Consider the following 16,809-nt stretch of genomic DNA (forward strand, 5'->3'; position numbering starts at 1 on the left):
TAAATCATATCTCATGTAGGCTTAAACACATATTGTAAAGATTGTATCAGCTGCAACCACAATCTCTTCTTTCTCATTTCATCTGCTTGTTTTGTATGAAGTGTGATGGCTGACTCCAGTAACCACGAGAGCCTTTGTGATAAGCCTTACATGGTAAAATAGTTATATATTCGCCCATTATTGCTAGTAATTAAGGGTAGAGGAGGCAATTTTTGTCTTTGCATTGAAGAGCAGCACTACGCACATGCGCAGTGGGTTTCTCCCCTACTAAACAAGTGGATTCAACACATCTAATTCTTTCTCTGACCCACCTTGTATGGCCAGATTCTTGCATTTACGTCAGTTTAAATTACGGACAATAGGATAACAGCTTCACATCCCATCAGCTCCTTTTAGTATTGCCGTTAGTATTTTTTGAGCAGGTGCACAGTGATGAATAGTGGCTGATTATCCATGTCTGAAGTGTCTTGAAGCAAACAATACTGTAATTGGCTTAGTAGATTCCTTTCAGGCAGTACTGCAGCTGCCCACTAAAGTGAAGTCCAATGTTTTCTTAGGAACGCAGTAAATAAAGATGCTAGTCAATTTGTCATCTTGTATCCCTGTTAGGCGGTATGAAGCTGTCTGCTCAGTAGCTTACATTTGTAATTACCAAAACGCCCATCGTTATAACTGGCAGAATATGCAAAGCAAGAACACATGAACGTCTTGAGGTCTCATAAGGCAGGGGTTGGCAAGGTTTACCTCGCCTGGGCCGGTTCACTCCAGCAGAGATCCCTCCATGGGCTGGATCGCGCACGTGCGGCCGCGATTTCCGGTGTCTGCACAGATGCAATTTCCAGCACCGTGGAAGCGAGTCCCCGCTCTGTGCCGGTTTAGCGCAGCGTGCAGGGACTCGCCAAGAAGGCAGCTCGTTTCGGGGGCGGCTCGGGGGCCGGTTAAATGACTCCCGTGGGCCGCTTGTGGCCCATGGGCCTTAGGCTGCCTACCCCTGTCATAAGGGATGCAGTGCATCTCTAGATGCTCTGCACTTGAAATCTCTACTGCAGGAACAAGGCTGGAGAGCAGTCTTCTGCCTTTAACATAATAGAGATCCTAGGAACCAGGAGAATCAGCAGGGTTTGGCAGTGTCCCAGACTGCAAGTCAAGAATCAAGCCTCTCCTGTCTACATAGCCTCACCTCTCTATCTGGGGACCTGATTCTTGGGCATGCTAAAGGATGGTGAAACTCTACAAATGGGTTTCTGTATACACAGGCATGCAGAGACTATAACCCTGGGTAGAAATAACTTCCATCTTCACACGTATAGCACTCAGGATGTTCTCCATTTTTCATCTTCATCTGAAGATAGCAGGGATCTTCCTGTGAACAACTTGTGGCCTTACAACTTCTATCAGCCCCAGTCAGCATGGACAATGGTCAGTGATGATGTCAGTTGTAGGCAAATAACATCCGGGAGGGCCCAAAAAATTATCCTGCCCTGACTTAGGCGAAGTGCAGATTAAGTGAGGATTTCTAGCTGAGCTGCAGGGCAGGAGTGAATGTGAAGATGAGAGACCTATTCACTTTAAAATACTGCATGGAAGGCAGCAGGAAATGAAGCTGCTTACTCATTCCTCCCAACCTTGCTGGAAACACCAAAAATCTTCTTTCCTTCGTCACTCCATTAATGGCTACAGTGCCCTGAAACACAAACCAGGATGACAAACGAGACACGAGCCTGAGAGATTCATGATGGGCTCTCATGCCTCTAATTTCTTTTAAAAGCAAATAACTGAACATGCTATTTATATTGTTAGGAAAGCTTAGCCTTCACTCTCCCAATGTGCACGAGGTGGTATTTCTTGGAAAGAAGGGTGAATGGGCAAAGATGCTCAGTTATTCTACCAGATAGGAAGAAAATAGGGCACATAAATGGAATTACTTCTCACCTCATTTATGGATTCCTTTCTTCACCAGCCTCCAATGCTTGTGCATATTGCAGCAGGTGATTTAGGCCAAATTAGATTAGATGGTGGTGATCTGCTGATAGTAGTAATTATTTCCTATTTTTCTAAATAAAAAAAAACTGTCATGGGAGCAGCCACGATTGCCTTAATGCAACAAACAGCAACTCCAGGGTGAGTGGATTGCTTTTGAAATATGGCACAGGAGAAAGGGTTAACCCCCTGCCACATAGCATGTGGCCCTGTACCTTATTATATGAGACAAAGATGGATACCCTGTTGGATCAATCCACCAACCTCTGATGGATTATTTAGATGATGTCACACTGCGTATGTCCAAAGAACAGCTCCCACAAAAAACGTCCTTGCATAGTCAAAGCAATCTCAGCCTTTTGCTGCTTCTTGAGACCTTCAGCATTCCCCTGAGTTTGGCTCTTACTTCCGTTCTTCCAGCTGTGTCAGGGCTGATGGGATTCAAAGCCTTTCCTTCAGCAACTGAAAAGCCATGGCAGCACAGGGCCAAAGGTGCTATCTTCTCTTAGCTCAAACTGGAGTCAGGTGTTCCCTGGATGATACGTTTTCCAATTGCTTTGTTGACTTTGGCTCCACCAACTCCCCACTTTCCTTGTCACACAGGATCAGAAAGCCAAGATGCCTGGCAGCTTGTTTTCCCAACTGTCACATTTAATTAGCCTCTCCAATTCCCATAGCTTCTTTAGCCATTCCCAGAGCTTGTTGCTTCTGAGCATGCTCATTAGTGTTGGCAAGTTGAGAGCTCTAGGAATTCTTCTCCATCTGCCTCAGACCTATTTTTTCAGCAAACCCCTGGAGAGGTATAAACAGAATGCCAGCCGGTTTAAAATCAGCTTTGTTGCTATTGCAAACGCAAGCAGGAATTCCAAGGAGCCCAAGGGATGCATTTTTAAAGGGCTAGTGCAGTCACTTTCCAGAATAGCTGTTCAAAGTAATCATAGGGAGGTAGAGGAGAGACGCAGACACTCTTCAACTTGCTCTTCACTGACAGGGAACATGGCATACCCACAAAATGTTTTCTAAATATGAGGTATAGGAGCAAGCTTGGCATGGCGAGAAAGCGGCATATATATCTGATGTGTACAGAATCAAATAATTTTAAGTTGGAAGGACCATCTAGTTGAACCCACTACGATGCAAGAATCCTGCCCACAGCTATCCATGGGTGGGCTTGAAACACCAACCTTCTGGTTAACAGCCAGCCACAATGACCCTTTGCACCACCTGAGATGCCAGGCACTAGTTCAAGTTCATGTTCAGAATAGACAGAGCTCTAAACTTGTAACTATAGCCAAAGTCTAGCAAATATGCGCCTTTTGGGACGGCATCTTCAATACAGAACACAGGAAAAGATCCAGGCCACTGATGACGGTTGAAGCTGAAATGACACATGTGTTCCACAGGAAATCAAGTCACATCATTGGTCTACCTGGGACTTTTTGTATGCAAAACAGTTGCTCTACCACTGTGTAACAGACTTTCCATTATTATTTCCAGCAATATTCTTGTTTTTCAAATGTAAGACATGGCCTTGTTGTTGTTGTTTAGTCGTGTCCGACTCATCGTGACCCCATGGACCAGAGCAAGCCAGGAACTCCTGTCTTCCACTGCCTCCCGCAGTTTGGTCAGACTCATGCTGGTAGCTTCAAGAACGCTGTCCAACCATCTCGTCCTCTGTCGTCCCCTTCTCCTTGTGCCCTCCATCTTTCCCAGCATCAGGGTCTTTTCCAGGGAGTCTTCTCTTCTCATGAGGTGGCCAAAGCATTGGAGCCTCAGCTTCAGGATCTGTCCTTCCAGTGAGCACTCAGGGCTGATTTCCTTCAGAATGGAGAGGTTTGATCTGCTTGCAGTCCATGGGACTCTCAAGAGTCTCCTCCAGCACCATAAATCAAAAGCATCCATTCTTCGGCAATCAGCCTTCTTTATGGTCCAGCTCTCACTTCCATACATCACTACTGGGAAAACCATGGCTTTAACTATATGGGCCTTTGTTGGCAAGGTGATGCTGTCTGGCCTTACCAAGCTGCTTTAAGTGGAGGAAGTATGGTTTGGGAGATGCTGCTGAGACCTTTCTCACATGGTCATTTATTTCCAGCTTAGAATCACTATGCCTTTGGGAACTAGAGGACAGTGGAAATAGCTGTGGTCCCTGTCTCTTCACCCATCACCTGCCCTATATAAAAAGCAGTTTTGGAAAGAGTATTTTGAGCATTAAGCAGCCATTAGCCAGGAACACTTCCTCCACTAGGTCACAGCCTGATCAAGGTGATTTGGATGGAGACAACAGTGAATTCTGTGAAAAGTGTATTCTGAGCATCACCACATGCAAACAAACAAGAGAACACGCTCACAACTCTGCTGCTATGGAAGTACTGTAAAAGTGTGGTTATTTTGGCCTCTTTGCTTAGATGCCCTAACCCAACACTGCATGTGTTGCCACAACATCATGAGTTTTATTTAGTTTTTGCGTATATAAATTATTTAGACACTCTTCCAACAATTAACTCAGATTAATGGAAATGCAAACATAAAAGGAGAAAAATTATGGCAAAATAATTTGCAGAAAAATTATATGAGTCAGGGCTAAAGAGTTGTAAACAAGAACATGCCATGATTTATATGGACTATAAAATAATAAGGCTAGATAACAACATTTCCCTCAAAATTACTGAGAAAGTGGAAGCATAGCAGCCTTGTAGTTAAAACAGATTTATGAATATTGATCATCTTGTACTTTCCACAGACATCATACAAAGGGTGTGTGTGTATGTGTAACTGCCACAATAAATTAATAAATATAGCAAAATATATATTCTTTATACTTCAGAATATCTCCAGTGACGTTTAACTGTTCCATCCCCAGCTGTGCTTCTAATCAATAAGAAAAGCCTTACGAAGAAAACCTCCCATTGGCGCCAATTAGAGTCGCTCTCTTTTTTAAGGAGTTAATTGTGTGATTTTTGTCAAAAATATAGCTAAACATTTGCCCCTTAAACCATGTGTTCCCAATGACAACTGGAGCCCTCTGCAACTAGTATTCATGAAAAAGGAAATCCTCTGATGTGGTTGCTAACCAAACAACTAAAGTAACATCTAACTTGATCCTACGCAGGACCATGGGAGCATTATAAAATTATTAGTATGCAGAGTAGCTACAGACACATTCTACTCTGTTTTGTACAGCACAGAACTCTGGGCCGCCTAACAGAATTGGCTGAGGACAGATGAGATTCAGGAGACACAAGAGAAAGTAATTCCTCACAGCACATATGAAATCCCCCACTAAACTGTGTGGCGACAACCATTAATTTAGACTGCTTTCAGCTAAGCACAAACTACTTTGCAGAGATGTGCAAAAGTAGTCCCCTTTTGAATCCCTCCCCCATGTTCACCAATTTATTGGGTGTCATTACTATTCTTCGGGATGCGGGTGGTGCTTTGGGTTAAACCACAGAGCCTAGGACTTGCCGATCAGAAGGTCGGCGGTTCAAATCCGCGTGACGGGGTGAGCTTCCGTTTCTCGGTCCCTGCTCCTGCCAACCTAGCAGTTCGAAAGCACGTCAAAGTGCAAGTAGATAAATAGGTACCGCTCCGGTGGGAAGGTAAACAGCATTTCCGTGCACTGCTCTGGTTCGCCAGAAGCGAGTTAGTCATGCTGGCCACATGACCCGGAAGCTGTACGCCGGCTCCCTTGGCCAATAAAGCGAGATGAGCGCTGCAACCCCAGAGTCGGTCACTACTGGACCTAATGGTCAAGGGTCCCTTTACCTTTACCTTTACTATTCTTGCTTTTAAGAACCAATGCTCATGCTGTCCTTAGCTTTCAATACAGTCAAACTCGGTTGCTGAATGTAATCCATTCCGGAACACCGTTGGACAACCGAGGCGCAGCTTCTGATTTGTTGCAAGTGCTTCTTGCACTCAAGCAGAAGCCGCATTGGACGTTCAGGTTCCGAAAAAGGTTCGAAAACCGGAGCATTTACTTCCGGGTTTTCGGTGTTCGGGAGCCGAAATGTTCGGCAACGGAGCCTTTTGAGAACCAAAGTTTGGCTGTAGTGTATGCATTCCTAAACAGCTAGTGCAAGACCATGTGTCTAGCACAATAGTGATAAACTCTTTCCAGGGTCAGATGCGAATCATTTGGTAACAACAGAAAAAGAGAGCTACTGCCCTTGTGTCCTGTTTGTGGGTTTTGCATAGGCATCTGACAACTATGGGAGCAGGATGTTGGACAAGATAGGAAGGCCTCTTCGTATCTTCTCTTGTGACTTATCCAGGAAGAAGCAGCAACAAGTGCCAGACCAACAGCAGATTAAAAATATGGCACTGAGCGTTATTAAAAGGAGGAATATTGCTATCATGTTTTTTGAAGTTTTCTCCTCACAGCACTTTTAAGCTCACAAAATTAAGAGAGAGGAATATTTAGGGCACAGTCCTTATCTGCTTTTAAAATAGATTAAAATTGTGAGGGATAATTATGTCAATACCCTGCCTCTGATTACCAGCTGTCCACTTCTTGAAAAAAGTAACAACTAGATGGATCTTAGTCTGACTCAGAATGGCAATACTTAGATTCTCAACTATATGAACAGGAAGTCTGATAACATGGGTGTTGTTTCTGTGTGTGAACCAAAGTCATTGAGACTTAATTGTACAAGTATTCAGCTTACACATTATGCTGCTCGTGTATATTTCATCAAGGCCTCTATTCTTTCATTATGAACAGGAACTCATTTTTAAGTTTAGCAGCTCTAGAAAGTGGGCCAGTAAGCTATTAAATGCACATAAGTAACCAGCTGCAAAAGGAAAATATGTTGTCACTTTTGTGTGTCTCGAAGAACCCAAAGGCACACCTAATCCTGTTCACAGTGGCCAACCTACTTCCCACAGGCATTACTGTGACAGATGAACAGAGCCAAACTATAGCTAATGGTTTACTGTGAGCACACAGATGGCTCTTGCTTCACTGCTCCCCCAGCAGTAGCAAAAATCACAATCCCTGGCTTAGTATTACATCCAAACCGAGGATCATGGTTTGCCGTGTTCCAAAAAAACCAACAAGGTTTGCTCTTGACTAACCAAGTATGGTTGGTTTGTAGAGAAACAAACTATGACTCCCAGGTTAGATGCAGAAATAAGGCAGGGATCGTTGTTTGCTCTAGGGGTAGGGGAACATACACAAAATTCTATGGTTTACTATGATGTGCAGCTGGGCCACTGTAACCCTGAATTTCAGTAATCCTGAATTTCACCACTAAATGTGCGCTGTATGTCCTCAGCACAGCACAGGGAAAAGCACAGCTGCATGAACAGGGAAGACTGTTTGCTTAACTCTCTCCAGCTTTCATACAATTTATTATGACACTAAGCAAGTGACTAGGCAACTGAACTGCAGTTGAGGGCACAATGGTGTCATTTTAATCAGTTTCGCCCAAACAAGGCATTTGCTACTGTATACAAACCAGAAAGTTCGTCTAGAGCCGAAACACCAGGAGCTGTGCTCTGCAGACTTCAGAATTTTTATCACCAATCATCCTGACAGCAATGCAGAAAATGCTCATGAACATCTAACACCCCAGAACGTCACAGCGTGGCCAAAGACACTAAGCGGGGTGGACATTAAATATATTGTCTGCATTCTGAGCACATCCACCCTCCTGTTCTTATAAAGGTTTGTAACTCCTCCACTTTTCAATTGAGAAGGGTACCCTTGGACACATTGCAACCGCCCAGCGATATACTTAGCAAACTGGTCCTTAAGCAGATCAAAATCAGGGAATAGAAAACAAGCTATTCAGTAGCGAATAACACCTCCCAAGAATACTGCAATGATTAATTAGGTTCCCAAGAAGCTTTTAGCATTCGCCCAGGTTTAATGAGACTTAAAGCTAAAGTGTTTCTAATGTCCTGACGTAAGCTTGTTCTCCAATGCCATCAATTTCAAACATAACTTTGATTTTAGTCCTTACAGAGTAAACCAAGTTGGGTTTTCTTTTCAATTTGTTTTCTTCTTCTTCTTCTTCTTCTTCTTCTTCTTCTTCTTCTTCTTCCAATGTGATATTCCCTTTTCCTTATGTTACAAGACTCGCACTTCATTGGATTGCAAGAAAGCAACTTTTGCAAGCAAGCAACAGTATTTAGTTGGTCTTTTATGCTCTCACCATTGTGAAAGGTCTTCTTAACAGAAAGAAGTGAACAGCGCATTGCCTTGCTTTAATGTCCTATTATTCTAAACGCTATTTCAGTCATTAGCCATCATTAAGTACAATTATAACAGCTGTAATCAACAGCACAAGAATAGAAGAGCACACAGACATGTTTGTCAGAAGAACAATGATTACATTAATCACACTTGACGTTGATTTTTGTCTTGAAATATTTCAACTGTTTTAGAGTCGGAAGGTGAATTGTGAAGCTTCCAGATGACAGAACTAGGTTCTTCCCACATGAATGAACTAACAGCATGATTGTGTTCTAATCCTGAATGATACTTTCAAAAGGTAGTGCAATTCATTGGTGCAGCTTTGAGTACTAAATATAAATTTCATGCATTCTTATAGCACATTATACAAATACCATTTGCTAAGCTGACTCACCTATACATTATTAAACTAGCCAGCCTTAACATATTTCACAACTGCATTGAAGTTATGTTACCAATACAATTAGTAAATCCAATCTTAAAAAATTACCTTTTCATTAAAGTTTATTTATTTGATCTATTAAATAAATTATTTAATAGATTATCTAATCTATCTCAGGAAAATTAGACTTATGAAAATGACCAAAAATATCTCAACTTTTTGGAATGCTTACAATTCTTCAATCTCTTTGTCTTTTGAGGAAAGGGGGGAAAAGGAGTGGAAGACTAAAGAGAATACCGTTCTGCGTTGGGGTGGGGAGGTTAGGTTGTTATGATGCCTAAGCCCTTTCTAATGCCTGGATCCAGCAAGGGTTAAAACCTAATGGAGGATCCCATTGGCTGTACTGGTCACTAGTATAAGAAAAGAAGTTGCACTGTGCCAGAGAGCAAATGGGTGGGCCCTTTCGCTCACTTGGCTGGTAGTGAAAAAGACAAAAGTGCGGTGTGTGTTTGAGCTGGACTGGAAGCAGGCTGCAGCAGAAGCCTGAGAGTGAGAGCCATGCTTGATTTCTGCTTGAATCAAAGACTGTGGCTATGGGAGAAGCAAGACCTTCTGCAGTGTTAATGCTGCGAGCTCCTCCATCATAGGCTCAGGTTGCATTTATGTGTAAATAAACCATATATCATTAAGACACCACAGTCTCCGCTGTCCCTCATGCCAAGGAAACCGAACCCTGGGTAAATAAGCGCCTGGAAACCCTGGAATCTTGAGCCGCTCGGAGATTGGGATGGCATGCAACAATACATATTGAGAGGGGCCATATTCTAAAATCCCCCTAAAACTGAGAGGTATTATACATTGTTGCAATTGATGTAAGACTGAACTTCTACTGGCACCAAATTGGGAACTTTTATAAACACTGATGTGGACATATTTAAAAAAAGCACTAATGGTGTGAAAAGAGTGTGACACTCATTAACAAACAGCCCATTACTTCTGACAACTGTGACTAGATTTGTATGAACCCAAGTGATAATTCCACCTTCTCAAGTACAGTTTAAGTCAGTCATTCTGACAGCTATGCAGTTTGATGCATCGCATGAAAATACTAAAAAGGAGTGAAATTTCAGCAGGTCAATGGGACACGGATGTCACAAAATAGTATGTAATCTTTCAGATTGTTATGAGTTGGTATTTGCTTTTCAAGAGGTATCTGAATGAAAAGCAGTGTGTGTGTGTGTGTGTGTGTGTGTGTGTTATAACCATAAATCACAAGTTTTGGGTTGGTGGGACATATTAAAGAAGCATGAAGGGATATGGCACATTAGAAGGTAGCATCAGAGATGGCTACTTTGTGAATGCACACACTGGCTGCCTTTTGGCTCATTGAAATTCAGTGAGTAGCATGTTCTTGAATTCACCACTATCTATTTCCTTTGGCCTTTTTCCCTACTACAGTGGTGCCCCGCAAGACGAATGCCTCGCAAGACGGAAAACTCGCTAGAAGAAAGAGTTTTCCGTTTTGGAGGTGCTTCGCAAAACGAATATCCTATGGGCTTGCTTCGCAAGACGACAATGTCTTGCGAGTTCCTGCTGGTTTTTCCCCTCCCCCCCCTTTTCTAATCCGCTAAGCCGCTTATCAGCTGATCCGATCAGCAGATAAGCCGCTAAAAGCCGCTAATAGCGCTAATCCGCTAATCCGTCAATGGGCTTGCTTCGCAAGACGAAAAAACTGCTAGACGAAGAGAATCACAGAACGGATTCTTTTCATCTTGCGAGGCACCACTGTATCACTTTCTATGCCCCTCTACCTGGGAATAAAAAATGGGAATAAAATGGCTCACAAACAACAGTCTGTACAACAGAAAACTCTTTAAAAGTATTTTGTTCAGTTTATACGACAGAAGGAAATGGGCTTGCTTCTTAATTTCTGCAAAAGAGCATTTGAGGGTGTTCAGAATTTGCAAGGAAGTCACCAATTACAAACCCAGTTAACCATATTGGAGTCAAATAGGATACTTCCTTTATATAATTTCCAAATTCAGAATGAGTTTCTAGAGTTAGAAACTGGACTTAAGGACAGAGATTGTTTAAATTCCTTGCCAGCCACCTCCATATTAACTGGAAGTGGGGTAGCCAATAGCATAACATATTTTAGAAAATTTTACCAGACATAGAAATATATTCTGGTAGATACCAGCCAAAGTAGTGAAATACGTCATCCTGAATTATGTTTCACTTAAACTTGTCTCAAAGTATCATTACTGTCACTTCTTTGTCAAACAATAATGGGCTTCTGAGTAACTAAAGCGATTGATTAGTATAGGTACTCTGTTGCCATAGGAGCTAATGGTTGGGCATCTTCCTAGATGGGGGCATGGTCTTTTTTCTCCCTCTTCTGGCTGGATGTGATGTCAGGAAATGTCATGGAGTGCAAGTGAACAAAAGGGCTTGGAAAACTAGAAACTGGGCTGGACAGATGCAGAGGCTTGGCTTGATCTCTAGGAGAAAATAAAGCTATGGGTTTGGTACCCCCACCCCCAAAAACAACAAAGAGGTGAATGCAATCTGTTTGAGTGATACAGCTGTGAGCCTTCCATCTAATGCTAAGCCTGAACATATGTGTAAAATAAACCTTTGATCACAGAAAACCCTACCAGTCTCCAAAAACCAAAAACCAAGGTAATTGCCGGAACCCCTGAAAGCTGCTCAGAGATCAGGGTGCATGATGCAATATTTACTGCTGCAACATTGTGTCATCTTTAATTATTTTTGCTTCTTGCCGCCTCATCAATTTGATGTGCACTAAGTCCCTCCACTGCCAGAGTCAGCATTGGGTCTTGGCACAAGGGTTATTAAGGTTTGTTTTTGTCTTTGCCATTGATGTTCAAAAAGAAAGTGTGATGTGACCTTTAAGTCAGCACTCACAAACGATTCCATCCTACAGCGTTTTTATTTTTTGAGAAAGGGGGAAAATGGAAGCAAAATGAGAGGGTTTTTGACAAGAGGAAACCTCTGGTGCACATTATTATTATAATGACAAAATACCAGTTTGAGGACAAGTGGAACAGTGGCACTTCTTATAAAAGGATATTAAGGTCCTTTTAATATGAAATTAAGCAACACAAAAGCAACGTACCTGCCCCAGGCTGCTTCCATTGTAGACTTCCTATCGACAGGGACACAGGAGGACTCCACAACACTTGACTTGTTTAGTTTGTAGCAGAAGCCACAAATTGGATCCAACATGCACCCATTACAGTAACTGAAAGAAATGAAAAATCACAAGAATAAGTCCAACGTTTTCACAGCAAAACATCAATTAGCCAAAGGAAGCAATCAGACTGGCTCATAGGGCAAGTTTGTACCTTGGATATCAACAACTTTTGGTAACATTAAAACTGAGAAAGTTTTGCTGCACAGAGAACATCTGCACAATTGCTGAAAATAAAAGGTAAATAAGCTGAACATACAGAATAATACCCCGTCAAAATTAAGTAGTACAGATTTTCCCATGGTTTTAATTACATAATTAAGCATGCTGAAAGCTTCCCTTTGAAATAGAAGCAGACGGATAGGAGAAACATCAGCTGGATCATGAATATTGTTGCTAAATTCTGAAGAAGCTGGACTAGCAATATAAATCATGCTAATGATCTAAGTTTAATGGTTTGTCTCCAACTTGTGTTTTGCTTGGAAAGTGTACATCAGCACACTGCTTGTTCACGTTAATAGTTCATTTTTAACTATGGTTTAAACTAGTGGTGGTGAACCTCTGGAATTTTGAGTGAACCACAACCATCTTTCCTGTGCCTGATTTCATATGACATCAAGCAATTGACAGATGGGTGGCCCCATACAGCTGTTAGAAAGCAATCTGAGGAGGGCTGGCCACTTCTGGATCTGGAGAGACAGAAAAGCCCAGTTTGATGGATAAGTCATCATTGGACAGCGGTGAAATTTTCCTCTCAATAAGGAGACAGATAAGAAAAATATCCCTACAATTACCAATTGCAGACAGGAAGGAATCAAGACACTATTGCACTGGAAATTAAGTTTTAGCAATGATAATTAAGGCAGGGTTGATCATCAGTCAAAATAGCATATATTTTGTGTGTTTGTGCGCATCTCTACGCACTCACACATTCTTATATACATCCCTAACTTTGCATGAACAATAAAACCAAACACACATCTTACACCAAACAGCAACAAAATTTACTAGTTTTTACTAGTAGTAGTTCAAAGCTACTAATCAATTGAGTATGCTTACTACTTTCCAGAAAGGGGTAGATTCCAAGTACTGTTAGCAATTGTGACTTTTCCGTCCCTATTTATATGAGGGTTTGAGTCTGTAAAAAGGTGAGGGCTGTTGTTTGCAAGTGCGTGTAATATGAAGTCATCCAGTATCAGTGATGGAAATGACGTCACCACCACATGGAGACCAGCTCCTTTTCTTTCACCTTGTTTTTGGTTATTATCCATAAATTACATGCAAGATTAATAGCTGAGCCAGATTAAAAAAATAAGCAGATTAATATTTAAACGGACCTCATCCCTTGAAATAAACTGTGCACAACTGACTATAAGCCACTAAAAAGGAACAGTTTAATATTATAATTTTAAAGTATATCTTTTAAAACCAAAGGCAATGGTGGCATTATACTCCACTATAAAGTGTCAGGAGCTCATTCTACACTTGAGTAGGACCCTGGTAGAGACACACACCCGACTGACATGTTCCTTCCCTCCTGGTCGATTGTTCGGGAGTTTCAAAAGCTTTCTTCTGACCAAACATCACAGCGACCGATGCCAACAGACATCGGCACACTTAGGGATCCGCAGAGTCTTCGCAGCTTGCATAACAGACCTCAGCAACTCAGCATTTTGGCTAATCTACTTTATTTACATATAAACACACACGGAACACTGCAACATGGCTCCCTCTCCAGCATCAGACAGCAAACAGAAAAAGAACAAAGGACAATAGTCCCACTTCACGGAACACAGTAACACAAACATCCTGTCTCTGTCACTTCCCACTTTGTGGAGTCAAAACATACACCGTCATGTGATAGACAACAATCCTATGACTGCAATCATGGAGCAGGAATTCTAACATAAAAGACATATGAGGTATTGCTGGTATGTCCAGTTATTGTCCATATGTTCAGTAAGTTTACCTATATAAATACTTTATTGGGAAAATAATGTTAGTAAGAGGAATCTAGTGGAATATATTGCTCAGCTTTTACAATGGGTGCCAGTTGTGGCCCAGTGCAGTTCACTGCTGGGCCAGGGAGGCCTGCACAGCTGGCAGAGGACGTCACTTCTTCCTACCTGAGACTTTCTTAAGAACTCAAATGTGAAATTGTTCATCTTTTGACAAAGATGTGTAACGTCTTACATATTTCTGTACTGGATAATTAGAAGGTAGCCAATGTAAAATCAACACAGGAAATTATAGGCCTGTTGGTCTAATGTCTATCCATGGTAAATTAGTAGAAAGCATTATTAAGCATATTGAAGAACGAAGTACAGAGCCAATGGGAAGCGCTTCCTCAATGGGGAATCCTGCCTCATCAACCTTTTAGAACAATCCCTATCTAACAGGACCAGTGGTCAGGGATGATGGGAATTGTAGTCCCAAAAAACTGGAGGGCCGGAGTTTGCCTATGCCTGTTTTAGAGGTTCATGTCAACAAACACATTAAGACACTGAATACTTGGACTTCCAAAAGGCTTTTGACAAAACCCATCACCAAAAGCTCTTAGGAGTCACTGAATATGAAGATTGGTTCTCTAATGGATTGTAAGTGTTTAAAGAACAGGAGATTGAAAGGTAAGAATCAACAGACTATTACAGTGGGAAGAGGTAAATATCCAGGTTCCACAAGGATCTGTATTGGCAGGGATGATATTTATTTTAGAAATATCTGAAGCTTGAGGTGAGCAGGTAAGCGCCCATATTTGTGTATGAGACAAACATGATTCAGGATGGTAAAAAAACCCCAAGATAACTCCAAAGGAACCTTTCCAAATTGGGAAAGCACAACAAAAGAGTAAAATATATGCAGGTATAAAATGATAAGCTCTGAAACTAGGATATTTTACCCTATCGGTACATATGCAAGCTGACAGTAACCAGTCAGGAAAAGGAGCATGGAATCACTGTGAATAACTCAATGAAAAATGTCAACTCATTATGTTTAATCAGTGAACATGGCAAATTTCCATGCTGGGAATTATTAGGAGAAGGACTGAATGATCATAAAAATAAAAATGGACAATGTAATAATGTTCTTATGTAAATACATGATCTAGCCTCATATTGAATATTGTGTTAGGTAAAACTGGAGAACCAAACACTGCAGAAAAAGGCAGGCAAAATTATCTAGGGGGTTGGGAGCACTTTCTATATGAGAAAAGGTTAAAAGGTTTGAAGCTTTTTACGTTAGAAAAAAAGACAAGAACCCAACAGAGAGGACGATAAGAGGTTTAGTTATGTATGGTGTGGGGAGGGAAAGAATCTGTCCTCTTGTTCAATGACTGCAACTATTTCCTGAGTAAATGGTGGGGAGGGGTCTTGCCTTTAGGCTCTCTTGTGAGCTTCTGCTAGGCCACTTTAAACTGGATCCTAGGCTAGACAGGCCCTTTGTCTGATTAAGGAGATGTATTATTTTGTTCTTCTAAGGAGACCACGTAAAAATTGGGTAGTTTTATTGTGGCAAGTAGGAATCACAGCACTGAATTTATACGGACCTATGAACAGGATGTGGGTGGCGCTGTGGTCTAAACCACAGAGCCTAGGGCTTGCCAATCAGAAGGTCGGAGGTTCGAATCCCCACAACAGGGTGAGCTCCCGTTGCTTGGTCCCTGCTCCTGCCAACCTAGCAGTTCGAAAGCACGCAGTGCAAGTAGATAAATAGGTACCGCTCTAGTGGGAAGGAAAACGGCGTTTCCGTGCGCTGCTCTGGTTTCGTCAGAAGCGGCTTAGTCATGCTGGTCATATGACCCGGAAGCTGTACGCTGGCTCCCTCGGCCAGTAAAGCAAGATGAGTGCCGCAACCCCAGAGTCGTCTACAACTGGACCTAACAGTCAGGGGTCCCTTTACCTTTACCTTATGAACAGGCCTTAGTTCAGGTGATGCTAAATACACAATCTTTTATCACAAAACTGGTCCTCTCAAAGAGTGCTTCCACACACTATAGAACACCCACACTTTTGTTCACTTACACTTACAAGACACTTGCCTGTTCAGTTTCTGCTCCCCTCCTCCCTAAGCTCAGGAAATCCAAATGTTTATAACTCAGTACCGTAAATGCACATTTCCCCAGCTCGACATTGGCTATGACACTGCTATTCTGCTCAGGTATGGCCTGTGTGCCTTGCTGCAGCCATTTCCTTCTCAATAGTCCTCCCATCCTGAACTGAAGTGGAGGCCAGCATGACCAAGAATGCAGTAGCAGGGAGAGGCCATTTATACTAAGGTTACCAGATGTACCCGTTTCCCGGGGACAGTCCCCAGATTTACAAATCAGTCCCCATACAAAAGCCATTGAAGTTGAAAAGTGTTCCCAGATTCATTGAAAAAAATCTGGTAACCTTAATTTATACACAACGGTCTTAAGGAAAATCTTCCCTTCCCCATGACTGGATACTGCTAGAACTACGCTGAAATGTTATGAACTGACCTAAAGTAGCTGCCTCTCATTATATATAAAGCAAACAGCCAACTGCTTAGTAAAATAACCAGTCACTACCTATATTATACCATTTCATTTTATTTTAGGCAGCAGACTAACTCAGCATCAACCAAAAGCACAACGTTTAATTTCACTGTTTCTACACAATATTGCAACCTGCAAAAAAAAAAAAAAAACCTTACACCTAGTTGCTCATGTAGACAAAATTCATCGTACTTCCAGGAGTCTGAATCAATCTGTCAAAGGAAAAGCTTTCAAAATACTTAAAAACCTCAATACAACTTATAATTAAGTTTCAAGAAGAGCAGAAGTGCTTCAGATTCAGAACATCTTGTATTCCTTGGTGTACGGAGTATTTATGGAAGTTTCGTTTCTCTTGACAAACGAGAGAGGGATTTCCTTGCAAAAGGCCAAGCTACAAGTAGCAGGTCCACCGCTTTAAAGCTGTCACGCATTTCAATAAATGAGGATTTTCACCCAGCAACACACAGCAGGGAAGGAAGAGGAAAATATATTCCGACTACCGGGGTAATGTGCAG

General features: G+C 41.9%; 1 protein-coding gene across 2 annotated transcripts in view; it reads right to left on the reverse strand.

Moving 5' to 3' along the window:
- SLC2A13 (solute carrier family 2 member 13) overlaps nucleotides 1-16,809 on the reverse strand; it is a 103,285-nt gene that overhangs the window by 13,395 nt on the left and 73,081 nt on the right. For both annotated transcript variants that reach the window (XR_014012539.1, XM_081211627.1), the window contains exon 7: nucleotides 11,704-11,829. Coding sequence is in view for 1 of the 2 variants with exons in the window: in XM_081211627.1 (XP_081067753.1) it covers nucleotides 11,704-11,829 (126 nt within the window). In the remaining variant the exon portion in view is untranslated. The remainder of the gene's footprint in view (nucleotides 1-11,703; nucleotides 11,830-16,809) is intronic.

This window comes from Podarcis bocagei (assembly GCF_964188305.1).
Source record: "Podarcis bocagei genome assembly, chromosome: 10".
Taxonomy (NCBI): Eukaryota; Metazoa; Chordata; class Lepidosauria; order Squamata; family Lacertidae; genus Podarcis; species Podarcis bocagei.